Here is a 15,164-nt window from a genome sequence, read left to right as displayed (position 1 = left end):
GACGTTAACCTCGTACTTTTTAATTCGCCATCTGATTTCACACAAAACATGTCGTTATTGCTGTGATACGCTGGTGATAACGTGAAGTTATATATAATTGTATATAATATATATAGATATATATACTGTACTGTATATACTGTATATACTGTGCATTTTATATTTTTTTACTGCTATTTTATTGCTTTTCTATTATTCTATTTATTATTATTATTATTATTATTATTATTATTATTATCTTATTGCTTCTGTAGCGAAAACAAATCTCCCCTCGGGGATTAATAAAGTAAACTACCTAACCTAACCTAAGTCTTGGGGTGTCTGGAGGACGGATGGAGGCGGTGCCCCTGCAGGCAGGCAGCAGGCAGCAGGAGGAGGGAGGCAGGAAGGAGGCAGCAGCAGCAGGAGGAGGAGGAGGAGGAGGAGGAGGGCTGGGCAGCGACAGACCGCAGAGAAAGATTGCAAAAGGAGGAGGACACAGTCAGTCCGACGAGGAGGAGGCAAAGACAAAAACGGCGCTCACATTATCGAGCCGAACCGTCGTGACAGCGTCTGCGAACAGCGCGGGAACAGTCCGGGACCTGCGTCTCCACCCCATGTGTCTTTAGACACCGGTGAGCGTTAAATGGCTGCACATTTTGCGTTGGTGTCGGTGAAGCTGTCATTACGCACCGCGCCCGTCCGTCCGTCCGTCCCTTGTCTCTCTGTCTCTCTGTCTCTCCTCGGCCCGGCTAGCTCGGCAGTCTGTTAAATTAGCTTTCTCTGAGCTCCGACAGTGACTCGTCATTTGATGTTTTTTTTTTTTTGTTTTGTTTTGTTTTTTTTTGCTCTAATCCGCTCGCTGCTATCTTTATAAAGCTAACAAGTAGCCTGAGCTTCTTAATAATGTTTGACTTGTGGCTCAGTGACAGTGTTATTAGCTAACCATCTCACGCTAGCTTAGCGGGACTGCAGTCCCTGTGTGTGATTATTTGGAAGCTCGATATAAAATAATAAAAAAAATTAAAAAAAAAAAAAGAGCTCTGATGCTCGTTTTATAGATGTTTCTGTGCAACTGTGCAACATAACTGCGGAGGTTTCTCCCTGTCGGGGGCAGTAATGTAGGACGTTATTGTCTCCTCTGTAAACAACATGTGGTAAAGTGAGCATCCTTTCAGGCTAAATTAGATTCAGCAGCTGCTGTCAAAAACATCTGCTGCATCTGTACGATCACGTCTCTTGTTTGTTTTAACATTTGAACTTAACTCATGCGTTAGATGTTTAGGTGGAAGGTTCAAATGCACTGCCTTCACTGTGCTCTGTTCATCTCCTAAGAAAAAAAACAAAAAAACTGGACTATTAACTAAATGATTAGTTGCACTGGATGATTAACTGGATTAGAATAGTCCTAATCCGAGTCTGAGGCTCAGTTGGTGTGCATAAAAACCCCACACATTTACCTAAATTACATCACAGTCACAACAGGCTGCACCGCTGTCAGGGTTTATACACTTTAAATCCTTTAAAAAAAAAAAATAAAAAAAAAAAATGAACTGCAAAGTAGGTCCTGGTGTGAGTTTTCATGCATGTTGAATTCCAGCTGATCGGGACATGGACTGTTGTGAAAATATGTGCGTTAGTGTTTATTGAGGTGATTTGTTTTTATTTTGAAAAATATCACATTCATGCAATTCGGCTCTAAGCAGCTTCACTCAGGCATCTGATATTTTCTTCAAGAGTAACTGGCCACTAGGGCCGGGGGATTGGACTGAAATTAACAGCAGGTCTATATTAAGGGTGGGGTGGGGGAATCAATACAGTGTCACGAGATTTTGCATTTCAATATTGTACCTATACGAGGATGCCAAGTATCAGTATTTTAATATATAAATGACTATATGTATCATGTGTATACAACATTTATGACAGTGTTGTCAGTCTGACAATCCCATTTTGCTGCAATGAAAATGACTGGAGTGAGATGAACAGACTGAAAACCTCTTAGATAAAACAGATGTTGACATTTCCTTGAGGACATATTTTAGTTGAAAAACAGTAAAAAAAAAATAATTTGCTGTCTTAATATGTTATCGGTCAGCATACATCAAAATGTTAAAAAAATTTGAATAATATCGTATCGTGCCTCAAGCAACGTGACAGTGTCGCTCCGTGGGGCCTCCGGTGATTCCACCACTACCAGACTGTGTATATTCATATACTGTATAACTCGATGTCTGAAGAATCAAACCGATGTTCAACGCGATGAACCGAGTCCCACTTTTATGCATTAGTTGACTAAATATTTGTAGGTGGAACTATTGTGTAATTTAGTCAACAGAAACAATAACCAATAACTGGGGTCATGTCATCATAACATGGCTCTGCTGAAAGTTAATGAACGGTAATGTTTGCTTCTTGAGCTTTGTACCTTGATGTTGTCGCTCTCATTCAGCCGTTCAGACAGAATCTGGTCACACGTCCGCTTCAGCGACGCTCAGAGCTTCGATCTGTCTGTAGCCTGAAATTACATAGAAACTGGAAACTATTTTTTTTTTTTTTTTTTTTTTTAATCTTTGCGTGTTGCTCAATTGCTCTTGTCATTGGCAGCCCGTCGTCACCATGACAGCGGAAGAAACCATAAATGTGAAGGAGGTGGAGATCATCAAGGTGATCCTGGACTTTCTCAACGCCAGAAAGTTGCACATCAGCATGCTGGCTCTGGAAAAGGAGAGCGGCGTCATCAATGGACTCTACTCAGACGACATGCTCTTCCTCAGGTAAATGAACTCAACGGGAACAACAATAACACTACACCGTCTGGACACAGACGTTTCAGAATAACTTACTATAATGGAGAAACAATGGGAAACTATTCCAGCCGGAAGTTTAGTGTTTCCAATTGTGTCCTCTACATTGGAAGGCAGTGTAACACTGCACCCCTTTCAGATGTGAGTGGTCCTTTGAAAGTCAGCCAACACGGTGTCATCTACTCAGCGTTTAGGTATTTCATCTTCGAGAGTGAAGCGCCCATGAACAGTGTCATCTTGTCATGGTGCACCTTTCCTAGGAAATGCTACCACAGCAATTAGAAAGTTAAATGTGCAGAAAATGTTTATTTTATTTATTTTATAAAAAGTCATTTGAGTCGACGTATTTCTGGGACATTTGAATATGAGGACACCATTTTTTGTTTTTGTTTCAGGCAACTGGTCATTGACGGTCAGTGGGATGAGGTCTTGCAGTTCATTCAGCCTTTGGAGTGCATGGACAAGTTTGACGGAAAAAGGTGAGTTCACTGTCTGAATCACTGTCAGTATGTTTAAAATCATGCAAGTCACTCAGCCCTGTATGTACCTTTTTTTATTATATTTTCAGCTCATTGTAATTATTATTATTATTATTATTATTTGACTTTGCAGCTGAAGTTCTAAACAAACTTCATGTTTTAGTTGTTTTTGATAACAACTGCAAAAACAGAAGTGCTGGATTTACTCCGCAGGTTTCGTTACATCGTCCTCAAGCAGAAGTTTCTGGAGGCTCTGTGCGTGAACAACGCCATGTCGGCAGAAGACGAGCCACAGCATGTAAGTCAGAGGGAGTTTTAAATGTTTCTGAACCTTCCATCGCTGCCTTGAATTCTCATCCTAACGAGCAGACTTTGTAACAGCGCTGCTTTGTCTTCCCACGGACTGTCACCGGTTGTCATGGCAGTAAACAAAAAAAGACTCCATTTTAAAGACGATACGAGAAGCAAACGATGCTTTTTTGACACCTGCAGTGATCTGAACAGAGCTCGCAGCTTTCTGGTTATAAGCGGAGCAGGTTGTGTTTGTGTAAGTGTGCCTGTGAGAATGCGCTCAACAGTGGCTGCATTTACATGCAAGGATCGACGTGACTGTTGGCAACACCGGGGGTCAAGGATTTATCTGGATCTGGATTAAGCTATTTATGTGTGACACACTGGGATTGAGTTCGATCGTTTGTTGTTGTGAATACAAAACTAAACAAAGAATATTTGTTCACCCGTGACATTCCCGCATGTCTGCCAGCAGAAAGGTGCAGCCGGCATCTCTCATGCAACTCTCATGCATCATTAACAATAAGAGTTAGCAATCGATCACAGCAGTTTTGATCACGTCAGGACAAACTCTGCATCACAGCGCAAGTCAGAGTTTGTGCCTATAGCTTAAACCCAAAGTATGATACTTTAAAGCCACAGTAACTCATTTATGATTGGATCAGCTGGCATATTAACTGGCATTTTTGAGTCATAGCTGTTGGGATGTGCGCCAGTTCAAAAGCAGTTTCTCAGGTGAGACTTTATTTCTCTTGAATATCACGATGTCACTAAATATCAATGAGAAACATTCGCATGAGTGCTGGTGGCCACCGTGTAATAAACCCTTGCAGAATCTTAACTTAATTCTGCTGATCTGTAATAATTTACCTGCCAAATAAGAAATATATTTGACACACACTCTTCCAAATAGTCACACATGCAGAGACACTAGTCCGTTGATCCTCTTAAATTAGGCGAGCTGTGGGTCGGCTGTCACATGACCTCGCCGTGGATGCAATTTGTAACACTGTGCCAGAGCAATCGTGTCCCATTAACTGGATTAACTCGCACCTCTTTGGAAATCTCCGGATATTATCGGTGTGCATCCTCACTAGCCGTAATCCGTTTGAGGGGGCGGTATTGCTTGTTGTGATACGGGCTTGATTGTGCGCTGGTCATGACTTTTCAGCAGGACTACATTTTAGGAATAAGAAAAAAGAGTTTCCCCTGCTTTTGTGGATCAGTATTGAAGCTAACATGCACAAGAAATCTCACTCCTGAAGATAAAACTTCAGAAAAGGAACCACTTTTCTCTCCCATTTAGAGACAAACTCCTCCTCTCATCTGCAACAGTTCGAAATAAATTTTAAAAAAAAAATCTGCTTTTTAATGTTTTCAGTTGGAGTTCACCATGCAGGAAGCAGTCAAGTGCCTCCATGCCCTGGAGGAGTTCTGTCCCTCGAAAGATGACTACAGCAAACTGTGTCTGCTCCTCACACTGCCTCGCCTCACAAACCACGCTGAGTTCAAGGCAAGATTTTTGCTCTTATAGATTGGGACTTTAATAACATTTCAGCAGTGAAGGACGAAGTAAATGTTATACTATTCATTTGCGTCAGGGCTCCACTGAAAGTACCATTTCACAATTTAAGGTTTTACGTTGGTGCGTCTTGATTTGTCTGTTGGTGTCCCACAGGACTGGAACCCGAGCACGGCCAGGGTGCAGTGCTTTGAGGAGGCGTGCACCATGGTAGCAGAGTTCATCCCTGCTGACAGGAAGCTGAGCGAGGCTGGATTCAAGGCCAGCAGGGATCGACTCTTCCAGCTGCTCCTGAAGGGAGTCCTGTATGAGTGTTGTGTGGAGTTCTGCCAGGTGCGAACTTCTGAAACTGAAAATCAATAACTGTGCTTTGAACTGCTCTGTGCCTCTAAACTGATCAACATCAGTACAGATGAGTTGGTTCAATGATATTTGGAGTGTTAAACTTACAAGTTGTTGTGTGCAGAGCAAGGCGACCGGCGAGGAGATCACCGAGAGTGAGGTCCTGCTGGGCGTCGACATGCTGTGCGGTAACGGCTGCGACGACCTCGACTTGTCTCTGCTCTCCTGGATGCAGAACCTCGCTCACAGCGTCTTCTCCTGCGCCTTCGAACAGAAGCAGCTCAACATCCACGTGGACCGCTTGGTCAAGCCTGCTAAGACGGGCTACGCCGACCTCCTCACCCCGCTCATCAGCAAACTGTCTCCCTACCCGGCCTCCCCCCTTCGCCGCCCCCAGTCCGCTGACACCTACATGACACGCTCCTTGAACCCGGCGTTGGACGGGTTGTCCTACGGGCTGTCTGGCCAGGATAAGAGAGCGAGCGGCGGTGATATAGCGCCGGGGAAAGGGGTCTCTCCCATGTCCCACTCATTTGCCAACTTCCATTACCCCGGGGCAGGAGGGCAGAGCCTGACCAGGAGTCTCATGATGGAGAGCTCCGACTGCCACAGCATCTTCGAGGAGTCCCCTGAAACGTAAGAGTTCAGACTGGGAGTTAAACCCGCTTCTGTCACTCGGTGGAGCTCTGTGGCTGCTTTCAGTTTGTACAATACCGTCCCAGACGTCTTACAAGATCTGTTCCTTTTCTTGTGTTTTCTCCACGAAGGTCGAGGACAGACACGCCCGTGGATAAGATGATGAGCTCAGGTGGAGCTCAGAACATGCGTCCCGACTCGGCTCCAGGCGAGGACGCGCCGTCAGCTGGATCTGCTGACAGGAATGAGGTAAACATCACCTTTGCTCTTTAACTTGTCAGGCGTGTTGTATGTATGTCAGCTGTTATAATACAAAGGAAGTGCTGAGTTTTGTCATGCTCCCGCATTGTTTTCTTTCCTTTATGGGTGTTGCCTGCAGTGACGGTGTCCTTTCTGATGAATCTTTTTTTAGCATGCTGTGTCTGAGTCATCCTCCTCCTGCAAGTATGACTTACAGCCGAGTCGCTGTCAAGGCTGACATGCTTGCTCAGAGGGATATTTTGGCTGTCTGAGCTCCTTTTTGCTCTGTTGTCCAGTCTGGATGAAAGTACATAAAGGGCAGGGGCTTGTGTGTGTGTGTGTGTGTGTGTGTGTGTGTGTGTGTGTGTGTGTGTGTGTGTGTGTGTGTGTGTGTGTGCGTGCGTGCGTGTGTGCGTGTGTGTGTTAACATACTTAGTTATTTGCACATAGACTCAGGGAGCGATAGAAAATACAAACCTCATACTCAGTCACAATTTGTGCTCCGTCTCTGAGTCACAACTATTCCATAAATCCACCTGGAAACAAGTGAAGCCGGGGTAGGCAGAAACCGCCCGGGTGGATTTGGTGTCTGGTCAGTGGGGACTCGTGGCTCGAGAAGCTGGGAGCTCCACCTCAAAAATGACTCGTTCTTGCCCTCCCGTTGCCCGTAAACACAGCGTTAGCGCAGTATCTGTGTCTGTCTGCCTCGTGCTTTCTATTCTGGTTTCCCGTGTGCAGCTCAGTGTGAAGTTAGTGCCTTCCTGTCACCCGGGAGACACATAAAGAGGCCAGAAACAGAAGCAGGCTTCGGGGCCTCTGTGATCACATCCCTCCCCTCTCTTTCTTGTTTTCCTCTCTGCCTTCCAACCCTTTTTCCTCGGGGTTGGCACAACGCCAGTTTCTCTCCCCGCCTCAAACACGCAGTCGAATTGTTCCCATCGGTTTGTCGGGACGGGAAGCGGAAGACAGAGAGGCGAAGTGGCCCGTCCTCAGCTCTCAGTCGGACCCTTCTTCCTCCTCTTGATACCCGAACTGACAAAAGAACGGGGAGGAGCGGGGCTCACATGATCACAAGGCTACCTTTGAACAGTGTCGAAGCGCCTTGTGTCGCCAGTTTCAACTGTGTAACCCTAAATTCGTACGTTTCTTTTAAGTCAGTAGATTATAAAAAAAAAAAAAAAAGTGCTGCTTATTTAAAATGAATGCAACAGTAAATTAAAACAGTCATGAATGCACAGCGTGACGTCATCCATCACAACTGCTTGTTGGACGGTCCGATAGCGTCAGGAAACTTCCCGTCATCCCTATTTTTAAATGCGACAACAAGCTCGTCACCCCACGTTTTATTGCCGCCATCCAGATCAGGTATAAACACTTCCGACATCGGACGTGTTTGGACAACACTCCGCTTGTGCTCTTGCATAAACCCCGCAGTACAGCACGGCACAACAGAGAAATGAAATGGTAGTTTCCTGACATTTAACAAACTTAATGCGCTGCATCCCTCTCGTGTCCAACATGCACTAACAGCGTCTCGTTTCATCCCCAGCTCCGTGACTCAACAGAGAAGTACGAGGAGTTTTACCGCCAGCGTCTCCGTGTGCAGCAGCACCTGGAGCAGAAGCAGCAGCAGAGGCAGATGTACCAGCAGATGCTGCTGGAGGGGGGCGTCCAGCAGGAGCCCCCGCCCAGCGACATGCAGCACAGCCTCACCGAGAAGTTCCTCAACAGGTACAGACGCGGCCGGAGGTGCTTTAGAAGCCCCTCGCCGCACGGGGAGCGCGCACATATGCTGTATGCTGTAGGCGCCCGTCAAGTCGTGTCGCAAAAAGTCAGCGTAGTGGTGGTGCAGCTTGCACCAATCCAGCCTGCTAATTACCGCGCGGGTTTTAATATCCTCAAACAAAAGAAGGAGCAGCTGTCGGAAAAGGTGAAGTCGACATATTAACACCCTGAAAAGGATGAGTCCCGTGTGGCTTTCCCTCGCCCGACGCGCGCACGCGCACGCGCACACACACACACACACACACACACACACCCTTCCCCTCCAATCCACGTTGCACCATCTGCTCTGATCAGCTACATCACATCACATGGAGCCATCACCTCAAGTGTGGAGCCAGACTCCACCCAAAACTAGAAATATCCTACATGTATTCTACCACGTTGGTGTGCCTTCAAACCACCACATAATCAGTACATTTAGCTTCCACTCACTGATAAAAAAAAAAAAAAAAAATGAGGTGGGGGAATATTGTTTTTTGCTTTGTCAGCAGGACAAAGGCCCTTTGATTTGCCCCCAGAGACGTTCCTCCCAGTCCCAGTCTCCCCTACCTCTCCCTGTCTCTGTTGCCCTCTACATTATTCACAAGGGTAGCTGTGCATAATGACATCATTACTTCAATTTTTCTTTGTCCTCCTCCCATCGTGGTTTTGACTAGATTTAACGAGCCTGTCAGGCCCTCGGCTGAAGTGAAATGCAAAGGAGTTTCCCCTCCTTTAACAAACGACTTTAAAAGAAAGGGAAGGACTAAAAGAAACGTGTTTGTGGAGACAGACCTGCATTTGGTTTGTGCAGGTCCATCCAGAAACTGGAGGAGCTCAACGTGGGGATGGAGAATTTAGGTGAGGAGGTGAAGTCTCTGGCCCAGCAGTGCAACGGCAACGGGAACCCACCGGCCTCTGAGGATAACAATAACCCTCCATCTGCGACCCCAGAGGAGAGCTGCACCCGAGGGGGAGGGGTGCTCAGCAGCACCCCACAACGCCCCGTGGGGGGCCGCCCAGTCCCGCCTCCAAATGAGTCCCCTGTTGTCTCGCAGAGGTAGGGCCAATTCAGTTTTTGCTTTTTACAAGAAAGCTTGTTGAATTAGACGGTGAATGCGCTTCCTATTTGTTGACAGTGAGCAGAAACCGAAAGGTGAACAAAGTGACTCTCCAGGATCCCTATCACAAAGTAAAGAGGTAGGATGGACGCAAACGTGTTAACAAGAAAAGCCACCGATTAAAACACGATTAGTGATTAGACACCGTTAGTTTTAGTTTGTAACTCAAACATTAGCTGTTATTTGATCTGACGTTCTTCTTTATTAAACATATTAAACGTTTTTTTGTCGTAAAAGGATATAGGATAATGCTAATTTATCTTCTGACTAAGCAGATTATAAATTTCATCTGAATGGCAGTGATGTCACGCTGGCATCACAACGGTATCCGCGTGTGCGTGTGCGTGTGTGTGCGTGTGCGTGTGTGTGTGTGCGCCGTGTGTGTTTTCAGGGCGATAAACCAAAAAGCCTGTTTGTACCGGTGCATTCTTTGGAGGATACTCAGGCTATTCGAGCTGTTGCCTTTCATCCGTCTGGAAATCTGTATGCTGTGGGATCCAACTCCAAAACGCTGCGCGTGTGCGCTTATCCAGAGTTGCTGGACCCGAGGTAACATCTCAGCAGTCAGACGAAGTCCTTCAAATTAAAAGACAAATACACTTGTCAAAAAGTTGAACCAAATACCGCGCGTACATAATCACCCAACGGGAATATTAATGTTCTACAGACGTTCTCCTCGCAATGAGCACGTCCCTTTTTGACCAAATTATTGATATGATTGGGTTTCCTGTATCTAAAGTATTCACGCATGCAGAGGTAACTTGAGTTTTCTTGCAGTGGCGTAAACTTTCAATTTAATACCGTTAATCTTCGCATGATGGCGAATATTAAGATTGAGAAAAATGGGAAATTTGTACTTGTCACGCTAATGAAAAAAAATTGCAGTTGTTTATTTCACAAGTTATTTCACTCCGGGTCCCCGAATAAGGTGTTTGTGCCATTAGACAATTTACTTCAGATAAAAATTCATTCTTCACTTTTGAAGCGGCAACAAAAACACTCTCACCGTGAGGTCACCACAAATGTCGTCTGCACGTGGAAATAAAGGATTTACTTTGAGAACTTCTCCTCCATGTTGCGTTGAGAGTTCATACTGTAAAATACGTGGAACTTGACACAAACGGGCATACATGCGTAGTTTACCGCCACGTCTGATCTTTCTTCTTTTCTTTTTTTTTTAATTCTCCTACTCCGCTCTTCCTTCTCCTCAGCAACTTAAGTCCAACGAAGCAGCCGGTCGTTCGCTTCAAAAGGAACAAACACCACAAAGGGTCCATCTACTGCGTGGCTTGGAGCCACTGTGGGCAGCTGCTGGCTACAGGCTCTAATGACAAATATGTCAAAGTCCTACCTTTCAGCGCGGAGACGTGCAACGCCACAGGTGAGCGGTCTCTACGTGAACACCCCCCTCCTCCTCCCCCGTTTGTTGGCGTCAGCGTTCTCATTTTTGTTTGTGTTTGTTGTTCCCAGGCCCAGACCTGGAGTTCAGCATGCATGACGGCACCATCAGGGACCTGGCCTTCATGGAGGGTCCAGAGAGCGGAGGAGCCATCTTAATCAGCGCCGGAGCAGGAGACTGTAACATCTACACCACCGACTGTCAGAGAGGACAGGGTCTGCACGCCCTCAGCGGACACACGGGTACGCTTGACCGCCCCGTCCCCCGCGCCTGTCCGTCCGAGCTCAAACATCACGGTCCAAGAGGAGAGTGCATGATGTGTCTCCTCTGTCCAGGTCACATTCTGTCTCTGTACACGTGGGGAGGCTGGATGATCGCCTCCGGCTCTCAGGACAAGACGGTGCGTTTCTGGGACCTCAGGGTGCCCAGCTGTGTGCGAGTAGTGGGAACGGCTTTCCACGGCTCAGGTACGGCTCACGTGTGTCCCGAGCTTCACCTCCAGGACACCAGAACCGGCAAGATACCAGAAGTAGCCGTTCCTCTATAACAGAAAAATAAATTGAATGTCATTACAGATGACCCCCATCTCCTTAACTACACAGGCAGCCCTGTTGCCTCGGTAGCAGTCGATCCCAGTGGCCGTCTCCTGGCAACAGGACAGGAAGACAGTGCATGCATGCTGTATGACATCCGAGGAGGACGCATCGTCCAGGTGTACCGGCCGCACAGCAGCGACGTTCGGTCCGTTAGGTTTTCCCCTGGAGCTCACTACCTGCTCACCGGCTCCTATGACACAAAGGTCATAGTCACCAACCTCCAAGGTACGTGTCATCACGAGAGAATATCGCCTCTCAGTAGAGGCGAGGTGTTTATTTAGCATTTGTGTCTTTATTTGGGGCCATTAGGGGTGGGCAATACGGATAAAAATCCCTTGTGGTATGGGTAGTTTTACATTGAATTATTATTACATTTCATTCAGCTGACGCTTTTATCCAAAGCGACTTACAGTAAGTGCATTTCAACCATGAGGGTACAAACCCCAGAACAACAGGAATCAAGAAAATACAATTTTCTTCAAGAAAGCCAAACTGCAAAGTGCTAAAAGTAAGTGCCATTTTAAGCGCTACTAAAGTTCTCCTGTTCAAGGTAAAGTCGGAAGAGGTGTGTTTTTAGTTTGGGGGGGAAGATGTAGCCACACGTAGCTGTCCTGATGTCGTTGGGGAGCTCATTCCACCATTTAGGAGCCAATTAGGTTAGGTTAGGTTAGGTAGTTACTTTATTAATCCCCGAGGGGACATTTTTTAATTATACAGTAAAAGCCACTTCAAATAGCCACCTGCGGCCGGCTGCCTTCCAGTTTCCAGCCCGTTTAATTGAGTGGATTCTAAACATTTATTCGGAACATTAAATTGACGTTAGGGCTTGCGTACAAAAACATAACGTTTGAATAGATATTATTGAAACGTTCATAAATTAATAAAATGTATGAATTAAAAAAAAAAAAAAGTCCGATTTTTCTGTGAAGTCAGTTGAAAAACACAAAACAGATCAACTGAGAAGAAGGAAGGTTTGTTATTGGCCAAACCAGAATTAAACAAAACAACTTCCTTGATACATGCAGAAAGACTGTATGTTGACAAAAAGCAGTACGGCTAACGGAACACGTGCAGTTATACACCTGGAGATATTTAAGAGACGCGTACAAACTATACAGAAACAAAACCTCTTGCATGTAAAATGCGCATCTGTTTTTTTTTTTTTTTTTATATATATATATGTTTTCGAATTTATCAGCAGACAACTGCAATGGATTTAAAGCTCCTTTGATTTATCTCCTTTAACTTTGAGATTCAGTTACTCTTCAGGAGATGCAGAGATCTTCTGTATGTGCAAAAAAAAAAAAGCTCCGGGTCAACCAATGTTTTGCAGCCATCTCCATGATGGTTTTATTGCCTGGCTTTGACTCCCAACGCCAGTAGCTCCCAGCCTAGAGGATAAATTGGCCCAATTTTGGGTCCGATTCGGGCTTTCCAGATTCAATGTCGATCCGAATCGATCATCGACCCAATTAAGGATTTTACGGGCGTGACCTTAAACGTTACAGACTGGATCGGAGGAGCCCGATTTTGAATCTTAAATATCAAACGTGTTTGACATTTACTTTAACTTCCTGTTCTGTGAAAGGAGCAACGAGGGATTATTGAGCAGAAAAGAAACTGACCAGGAAGCGTCGCCAATCTTCATACAGTAATACCAGTATAGAGAGACATCTCCATGGCATGAGAAAAGGCAGATAATGGATACAAATATCTACATATGTAAGGATCACAGATTTCTCCGCCTGTGTACAGCTTGTAGCAGTAGCTTGCACTGGCCCCATTTGAGACTGAAAATAAAACTTCTATCTTGACTCACCTCCGGTTTGAACTGCAAAATTTCCGAGCCGAGCCGATTCCTCGTCTTCTCCGACAGGCTTTCGTCCACAGTCTTTTTTTTTCTTCCTATTTCGTTTTCCGGGCGCTTGACTCGGCACACACAAGTGCAAACAGCTGACAATGGTCGGGCCTCCGTGCTGGTTTGCTTCGAAGTCTCGTTTGTCTCGCGAGTTCCCGTTTGGTACGAAAAGCCAAGTGTGTGAAGTGTGTGTGTGTGTGTGTGTGTGTGTGTGTGTGTGTGTGTGGTCAGAGTTCCCGACGGAATCTTCCGGTGCGCGCATTTTTAAGATTGAAATATTACAAATCTGTCGTGGAGTCTGTGGTTTCTACACATTTTTAAAAATCTGTTAAGATTTAAAAAAATCCTCCAGTGTGCGCCGGGTCTAAGCGATTGTAATGTGGCGGGTCTGAAGAGTGTGTGTGTGTGTGTGTGTGTGTGTGTGTGTGTGTCACGGTTTCCTGTCTCCTCTGTGTGTTTCCAGGTGACCTGACCAAACCGTTGCCTCAGACCGTGGTGGGAGAGCACGGCGACAAGGTCATTCAGTGTCGATGGCACACACACGACCTGTCCTTCCTCTCGTCCTCTGCTGACCGCACTGTCACACTGTGGACACACAACCCCTAACACAGACACACACACACACACACACACACACACACACACAGACAGACACACACACAGACAAACACACACAGACAGACAACCTGTTGCTGTAATCTGAGACACACATTCCCTTTTAAAAGAATAATGCTCCTCCTGCACTGTAAACACTGACACACCCTTCCAACACACCTGACAGTCTGAAACACACACGCACGCGCACACACACACACACACACACACACACACACACACACACACACACACACGAGTCTTTCCCCTCCTGCCTGTAGGAAACCAAATGGATACGACCCTGGGACACATCAAAAGCACACATGTTGCATGTTCTCCTTTCTCTTCACATGTCTCTTATGAATCTCCCTGATCATACTGAGGTGTAAAACTGCAGGATCCTTCTTTTCTCTCTCTTAATCCACGCGGCGTCATCCTACATTTTCTCCCCCCCACACTCAAGCCATCAGTTGCTGCATGTCCTTTTCACCGAGGAGTTTGACGGGACAGGAGCGCTTCGTTTCATGATGGTGCCTTCCAGTTTCCATGACAAAAATGTAAACCGAAACGATAATATGGGTAATTTTTCAAATATCAAATTTTGTTAAATCATATTGAGAAATCGTACATTCCTTCTTCTTTTTTTTTTTTTTTTTGCGTATAATTTTCTTACAGCTGGTGTAACGCTGCTACCGTTTAGGAAAACAAAAGTCGATGTGAAGTGAATTTTTTTTTTTCAGTGCATCAGTGGCGAGCTCGTCCTGTCCGGAGGCCGAGTCTGTGGCGGTCGTGTACGTTCTGTCGATCAGTCAGCTGTGGCTTCCCTGTGGGACGTGCCGATGTCTGCGGTTGCCGTAGCCACCGCATTACTCGAAAAGGTGTAAATTAGCTCGCGCGTTCGTTTTAAAAATTTCAAATCAGTGTTCGTGCGCTGAAGCTGTTACGATGTCTTGCAGTGTCTTTGCTTGCAACGGAAGAAAGTTATTATGTCAAGGGGAAATACGGCGTGTAACTTTTGGTCGGGCACGCTTGGATTCAGTTCGTGTTCAAACGCTTCGATTTGCCTGCTGCCGTTTTAGTACAATAACAGCAGGTGTCAGTCTTTGCTCATAACAAAAGGTCTAACCGCGCGCACAACGACATCTGTTTGGAAGGGTGATTTTATATTTATTTAGAGCCAGTATTTTGGGGCAGATGCATCGTACTCATTTCTTCTGTTCTCCACGCGCACTTTGTCTTTTAACGTTGTCTTCTAATATTAATTTACTTACAAAGATGCATATTTAAGTTTATATGTTAATGTATAGTATACTGTATATTGTTTAAACAAAGGAGGCCAAACTAATGCGTACATAGATGTATTTATTTCGGTTGTGTTTACGTATGTACAGTTATCGGTTTGATTTTGAAATGCTAGTGGCTCTTCTGTTAAAGCCTTTCTAACTCTTTTGTTTTTAAAAGTGACTTAAATTAATTCAAGCTAACTGAAGTGTGATTGCCGGTACGTTCAATAAAGTGTCTTTTACACAAACTGGG

The 15,164-nt window shown here is 45.5% G+C and overlaps 1 protein-coding gene across 2 annotated transcripts; it reads left to right on the top strand.

Annotated features, from left to right (window-relative positions):
- The first annotated feature begins 420 nt into the window (after window positions 1-420).
- Window positions 421-15,159, top strand: wdr47a (WD repeat domain 47a). Of its 2 annotated transcripts, none has more exons than XM_069157192.1 (17): window positions 421-614; window positions 2,587-2,756; window positions 3,182-3,265; window positions 3,479-3,563; window positions 4,938-5,069; window positions 5,235-5,411; window positions 5,545-6,056; window positions 6,188-6,305; window positions 7,846-8,027; window positions 8,875-9,120; window positions 9,200-9,260; window positions 9,573-9,730; window positions 10,393-10,562; window positions 10,652-10,822; window positions 10,916-11,047; window positions 11,183-11,401; window positions 13,498-15,159. In XM_069157192.1, exons 2-17 carry the CDS (start codon window positions 2,599-2,601, stop codon window positions 13,638-13,640), a joined length of 2,748 nt encoding a protein of 915 aa, XP_069013293.1. In that variant the 5' UTR covers window positions 421-614; window positions 2,587-2,598; the 3' UTR covers window positions 13,641-15,159. The 2 variants fall into 2 exon arrangements, with proteins under 2 accessions (XP_069013293.1, XP_069013292.1); XM_069157191.1 differs by having other exon boundaries at window positions 11,156-11,401.
- The last annotated feature ends 5 nt before the right edge of the window (window positions 15,160-15,164 follow it).

The sequence above is a fragment of the Embiotoca jacksoni genome, unplaced genomic scaffold, assembly GCF_022577435.1.
Source record: "Embiotoca jacksoni isolate LCO1_2020_lvr unplaced genomic scaffold, fEmbJac1.0.p SCAF_22, whole genome shotgun sequence".
In the NCBI taxonomy this organism is placed as follows: Eukaryota; Metazoa; Chordata; class Actinopteri; family Embiotocidae; genus Embiotoca; species Embiotoca jacksoni.
Note: the sequence above shows the minus strand (reverse complement) of the source record. Positions and strands in the feature narration are given on the sequence as shown.